The sequence below is a fragment of the Crocodylus porosus genome, unplaced genomic scaffold (genome assembly GCF_001723895.1).
Source record: "Crocodylus porosus isolate Cpor-Errol unplaced genomic scaffold, CroPor_comp1, whole genome shotgun sequence".
Lineage (NCBI taxonomy): Eukaryota > Metazoa > Chordata > Crocodylia > Crocodylidae > Crocodylus > Crocodylus porosus.
In genome coordinates this window covers 2,743,412-2,750,087 of record NW_017728949.1, presented here as the reverse complement: position 1 = coordinate 2,750,087, position 6,676 = coordinate 2,743,412, and the positions used below count along the sequence as shown (strand labels likewise).

The window sequence follows — 6,676 nt, the reverse complement described above, 5'->3', positions numbered from 1 at the left end:
GCCACCAGGGACTGTCCGAATCATCGAAGCTCTCCAAATCTTTTCCGAAGATTCAGAGATTTTCAGATTGATTCAGACCTTTGTATTGGTCCCCTGATTCGATTCAGATTTGGAGATTTGGCTGCTGAATCTCCTCCAAATCGAATCAGCACTCGAAGCGTCTCCTCAGGTCTCTGAATCTGCAGCTTGAGCCTTCCCAGCTTGGACAGCAGCTTCCCTCTGCAGGTCTCTGACCTTGCTGCTTCTCCCAGCTCCAGGAAGCCTACCAGCTTTGCTTTCCAACCCCTCTCCACTCTTTCCCTGGCACCACAGCTCTGAACCCGGTGGGAAATCAGCTCCTCATAGGATGAATGACACAGGCCCCGTCCTGATGCCTGCTTCATGGGCAAATTTCAGCTCGGTCTCCCCTAGCTGGGGGCTGAGTGTGCACCCCTTCTCTCCACGGCTGGAGTTGGCTTCTCCCCAACTTCTCTTCTTTTCCCTCCCTCAGCTTTTTATGGCTCAGTAGTAGCCAATCAGACCCTCTGGTTTGCACTGTGGGCTCTGGTCGCAATTCAGACACTCCAATAAAAAGCATGCACCATGCACTGCATGCCCTTCTGTCTGGTAAAGCTTATGTACTCTCTGCAAAGTTTTTGCTGCCCTTTGCTTGCAGAGCTCTTAAGCACAGCTCACCCACTTGGCTTGCAGCCTGGTGAGCTATGTAGTGAGGACACATAGTTCCTACTGGAATTAGCTGCTGATGCTCAGCACCACTAAAGACAGAACCCAATATTGTAGGTGAATAAATAATAATTTGGGAGCCTAGCTTTAGGCACTGAAGTTTGAAAATGTTAGTGGTAATTTCTTTTTCTGTCATCATTTGTAAAATTGGAATAAATATCTACTTCATGCAAATATAATATTTTAATTTAATTTATGTACACATGCTAAGTATTATTTTTACTGAAATTTCTCCTAGGGAAAAACACTGGAAAATAGTAATCTCATAATTGATTTGTATTTTATGTTACAGTACCAGCAACCTGTTCTTAGTGGGGACAAATTTGAACCTTTTTTGAGACATATAGGTAGAACACAATCAACTGTACAAGAAAGGAAAGAAGCTGGGCTGGAAGTACCTATTTTCAGTGTTCTGGAAAACAAACTTCTGTGTGCAGATGTCAAAGAGGAAGAAGATCAGGATCCACCTACTGGAACACCTTCAAGAAAAGCAGCAAGTAGTTCAGATGTTGAGTTAAGTAAGAGTTGTCAGCGCCTTTCTATATTACAACTTATAGAATCAAAGATGAAATTAGAAGAGGAGCAGCAAGATCTTTCTTTACCAAATGTTAAAGAACCATTATTGTTGACTATAAATACAAATTTGCCTGAAAAATGGCAAGAGAAGAGACTTTCAGAAACAGAAATAATGCATCCAAACATATTTTTAAACAATGCTCTTGAAGACTTTCTTGTAGACAGACTCATAAATATAATAACATTAAAATCTGTATTAAGCAGTAGTCTTGGTGAGATGATCTCAGAGAGACTTTCAGAAATAATGGTAGAGACAAAGACAGAATTGGAGGAAGAGTACCAGAATCTACAATGTTTTGTAGATGGATCACCAGTTGTTCTGGAGAGAGATTTACTTGAAAAGGGACAGAATTATTACAGGCTTTCTGAACCAGACACAATAAATTTAAAATCAGTTTTAAGCCAGAACTTGCAGGATCGTCTCATTGAGAGATTTTCTGAAACAGGAATAATCACAGACTTGGAGTTAGGGAAGCAGCCCAAGAATCTGCCATTTCAAGAAATAAAAGATATGGTTGGGGACATGGATTTAGATGACAAAATACATAATTATGAGAAGACGGCCTCAGAACCTGAACTAGTAGATCTTAAACCTGTTTTAAAACAAAATCTACAAGATTTTGCCAGAGAGAGGCTTTTAGAATTGGGTTTAATGCTAAGTAATGATGAGAGACAACCAAAATTTGAGGCAGAGTCACCTGAGAAAAGCAAAGATCAGTCTGGAAAACAGTATTCAGAAACAGACATAAGAATAATAAAATCTTTAAGTGAAAACCTACAGGAACTTCCAGATGAGAGACTTTTAGAATCAGGATTAATAAAAGTCACTGAATTAGAGCATGAATGCCCAAATTTGACTTCTCAGTTTTTTAAAGACAGACAATCAATAGATGAGAAAAGGACAAAATGTTTTAAGAAGAAGTCTTTCAAAACAGAAAAAATAAAAATAGAATCTGCTCGAAGTCAGAATCTACAAAACCATATGTCGAAAAGTTGCTCAGAAAGAGGGATGAACACAGAAATTAAGTTAGGAAAAGAGCAACAGAATGGGTCAGTGCAGATAATCAAAGTAAGATTGCCAATGGATTTGGAGACAGAGGTACCTAGAAGAGAGGAAGATCATCACAAGCAAAGGCTTACAAGATCAGAAATAAATTCAAAATCTGCTTCAGATAAAACTCTCCAAGATACTTTTGTAGAAAAACTTTTGGAAACAGAAATAATGAGTCTAAAGACTTTTTTAAATCAGTGCCTCCAGGAGAAGCTCCCTGAGACAAGATTAGTTACAGAGGAGGAGTTAGAAAATGTACAACAGAACCACTCCTTGCAGCACATTGCAGAAAGACAACCTAGAGTAACAGAAACAGATTTACCTGATATAGGACAAGTTCATCCTAGTGAAAGTCTTACTAAACAACATATAATAAAAGGAAGACCTATTTTAAATGGCAATATACAAGACTTTCTACTAGAGGCACTCTCACAAAGGGAAATCATGCATTTAAAGTCAATTTTAAGCAAAAAGATCCAAAATCACCTTATAGAAAGATTCTCGGAAATAGGGGTAATCACAGAGGAAGAGTTAAGAAAGATATACCAGAGTTTGTTTGTGTTGAGAGCCAATGAAAGACCGTCAAATGCTATGGAGGTAAATTTACCCAAGGAAGAGCAAAGTCTAAGAACAAAATCTCTCTTAACCAAAAACCTTCAAGATAAACTTTCAGAAACACAGCTTGTAGAACTGAAATCTCTCTTAAACAAGATTATGAAAGAAGGTTGTAAAGACAAGCTTTCTGAAACAGAAGTAAAAAGTCTGAAATCTGTTTTAAGCACCAGCTTTCAAGACCTTCCTGTAGAAAATATTTCAGTGGAATTAGAAAGCACATGCCAGAATATATCTTTGAAAAATGGTGAAGGGAAACCACTTACAGTAACTGATAAAAATGTATTTGAGAGCAGGCAAGATCACACAGCAGAGAATCCTGATAAAATGTCCATAATAAATGAAAAGCCCATTTTAAGAAAAGAGAAGTGTAAACTTCCTGTAGATAATATTTCAGAACAGGTGTGTGCAGTGGTTAATCTAAACAAAGAAACCCAAACCAACAATTTAAGAACCCTTCCACAAAAAGGAAAAAACTCTTTTGAAAGAGAAACTCAAGTTTTACAAAGTTCTCTCAGTAATACAGAGAAAACATATTCAAAAATGGATTTTGAAAAAGCATTAAAACCAAAGCACTCTGATGACTCTTTGAGAGGAACACCTGAAACAGTAGTCCCAACTTCCTTTTTAAGTTCTCATGATACTGAAGTCCAAACAGAGCTTAAGGAATATCTCTCCAAGTCAATGCTGTCCTTTCCCGCAAGCCCTCCAACATTTATCTTTTTACGTTCAGACTCTGAGGGAGAAGCAAAACCATCACACAAGTCTTGTGGAAAAGCAAAAGGTAAAAAAAAACATATTAATAAAGTTTCTAGAAAGTGTACTGTGCCATATCAAGGACAAGTAGTAATGGGTATGCAATTTAAGGAGGAGAAACAAACTTATTTGAATAAGTCTAAAGAAGGATTAAAGGGAAAACGCAAAAAACATCCCGAACCAGCTTCTTTCATACTGGGTGTTTCAGGATCCAAGAAAGATTCAAAATGTTCTATGTTATCCTATACTTTAAATAAAGAAAACTCAAAACAGAAAGCAGAGCAAGAAAAAAGGCATGAAGGTAAATCAAAGAAATTGCTTAGCAAGTCTATTAAGGTACCATCAGCCACTATGTCTGAACAACAGCTCAAGCACTCTGCAAACATGGTTCAAGAAGAATCATCTCTGAGTTCCTTTCCAAGACCATGGAGTGCAAAGAAAAACATATCTGTAAGAAAACGTATTATTTACTTCTAATTTTCCACTTCAATTGTGTCTGAAATAAAAACATACATCACTCTGTGTGTGATGGCAGACTATTTAGGATATTGTTTCTTTAAATCAAATGATACCTTTGGAGTAGTAGGCAACCATTGATTCTTTGGATCATGGTGAAGGCATAAGAGGTATAGTCAGGTGACTTTCGATGCATATGCCAAGGCAAGAGTATGGAGGAGTGAAGCCTGCCCAAGACCAGCTATCCCCTGTTTAGACCATTGAGACAGAATTCAAAGGCCAGACTGAGTCCAGATGTTCAGTGCCTTGAAGACTGTAGCTTCTGACAGAGAGCAACAGATTAGAACTGCTGCTGACTGCCTAATCCTTCAGTGAGGATGCAGTTCTGTCAGGGTGATGTCCCTTACCCTTTCTCCAACCAAGGTGTACCCACAAAGCAATTGGGGCTTGGGTTTTGAGGCACCCTATACTCACCTTTCTCTGGAAGTTGCAACATTGTGTTATTTTATAGGAGCAACCCCACCACAAGTAGGTCCTTCAGTTGGATGCAGTTTACCATCATACCTTCAAAGTAGCGGGAGGGCTGGGGGACAGGTGGCAGGGTGGGGAAGGCCATGCAGAGGACAGGTGGTGGGAGGTGGGGAGCAGGGCAGTGGTTGCAGCTCTGACCCTAGGTTGGAGCCACGGCCTGCCCCTCTCCTATCTCCCCCATCCAAGACAGAGGAAGTGCATATGATTAATACTATTAGGACCAATAATACCATTAATAATTACTACTACTGATAATGAAACTGTCACAAAAATGAGGTTATAAGAGACATGAAGAAACAGACAGATAAATGAGGAACACGGGTTATGGATAAATGATTATGTTGTTATTGTTTTAGGCTTACCTTATTTTCTCACAAACATGCACTCTTTAAAAAAAAAAAGCAGCTGCTGGAAATTGGGGTGTGCATTATAGGTGAGGAAATATGGCAACATCAGTTTCTGCTGCTAAAGCTTCAAAAGCAAAAAACAACTCTGTATCTGATCCATGAGCAGACTCAGCTACCTAGCTGCTACTATTCAGTTACTTACTACAGGGAAAGATATTTTTTCATTCTGCTGCTCAAAAACAAGGTGCATATCTTATTCCAGGACATGCTGTATGCAAGAAAATATAGTATGTCTTAATGATTAGATTTATTTGGCTTATAGAGTATAATCATACTAAATTTATTGGCAATATAAGATCATTTCTGTTGTTATACTCCTTTATGAAATTGTTTATATTCTTAATGTTAAATGCTCATATTGATTTAATGTAACTTTTGACTTAATATTCAGCATTGTACAGATAGAGAAGATTTAGACACGGAACTATTTAAGCATCTTGAAAAAGCTGTAAAAAGGGCGCTGCGTGATTTAGGAAAGGCTCCAGAAGACAGCACGTGCCAGCCATTACATTCTGTAAGACCACATACTGCTCCAGATATTTGTAATCCAACTGAAGAGACCTCTAAAGCACAGCCTGCTCGCTCTTGCACATCTTCTTTAGATTCTTTTGTTGGTGAAGATACAGGACATATGACCAGCTCAGAATCTGAAAACTTGGACAGTCCAGTGGAGCAGGTAGAAATAACTCCTGAAAAGTGGGAAGTTGTTTCTAAAGTTCTTCAAAAAATATTACAGCAAAACTGGAAACCTAGGACAGATAGTTAAGCAAGTCAGCACACTTCATGCAGACAGTTGATATGGCTTAAACAAGCCTTATTTTTAAGTTTTGCACAGGGGCAATATTTCATCTGCCTACTTTTTAAGTGATAAATAAACAAACGTTCTTCTTGCATATCTATTTGATTGTGTATTTTGAGATCTGTGCTGTTCCTAGCTACCAGCAGTGATTTTAGTTCTTCATTTTCTAAAAGAACACGACTTCATTCAGAAGTTGTTGAATACATAAATATGCCTTTTGTTATTTATTTTAAAATGTTCAGATTAGATTTAATTTGACACCCTATATTTTTATATGCATTAGCATTTATATAAAGCATTTTTGTAAATAATATGCCATAAGTCAAAATGCAATGCTCAAATACAACACACTAAAGCAAACAGTATCTTCTAGTTACTACAGGCCTTCACAATTATATTTAAACTTACACTTAATAGCCAACAAATAGGAAAGTGGTTGATTTTAGGAGTGAATAAAAACTTAAGGTAGTCTCTAGTGCAATCTCTGCCCTGCAAACAATGCAACAGAGTCAAAATATAAGTGTGATAAACTGAGTTTATTTGGAAGTTTAGAAACTTGTATAGAAACTTCAGTGAGATAAAAATAAAAGCACCTTAAGCATGAAAATAGCAAAAGAATAACAGTCTTCTGTTATCATTTTTCTTAACACAGTAATTTACAGTTGCTCCTGTATTTCCCAGGTTTGTCAGGCTTTTTAATTTTTTCCTAGATTTGTCTTCAGTGCATTGGTTTGATTCTGCTGGCAACTTGGGAGTACTGTGGCA

General features: G+C 37.7%; 1 protein-coding gene across 1 annotated transcript in view; it reads left to right on the top strand.

The window, feature by feature from the left end:
- The window catches only part of ALS2CR11 (amyotrophic lateral sclerosis 2 chromosome region candidate 11), a 59,399-nt gene extending 53,394 nt beyond the window's left edge, over window positions 1-6,005 (top strand). The window contains exons 15-16 of the mRNA XM_019553501.1: window positions 1,016-4,168; window positions 5,504-6,005. Coding sequence (XP_019409046.1) covers window positions 1,016-4,168; window positions 5,504-5,878 — 3,528 coding nt within the window. The 3' untranslated portion in view covers window positions 5,879-6,005. The remainder of the gene's footprint in view (window positions 1-1,015; window positions 4,169-5,503) is intronic.
- Window positions 6,006-6,676: the final 671 nt, after the last annotated feature.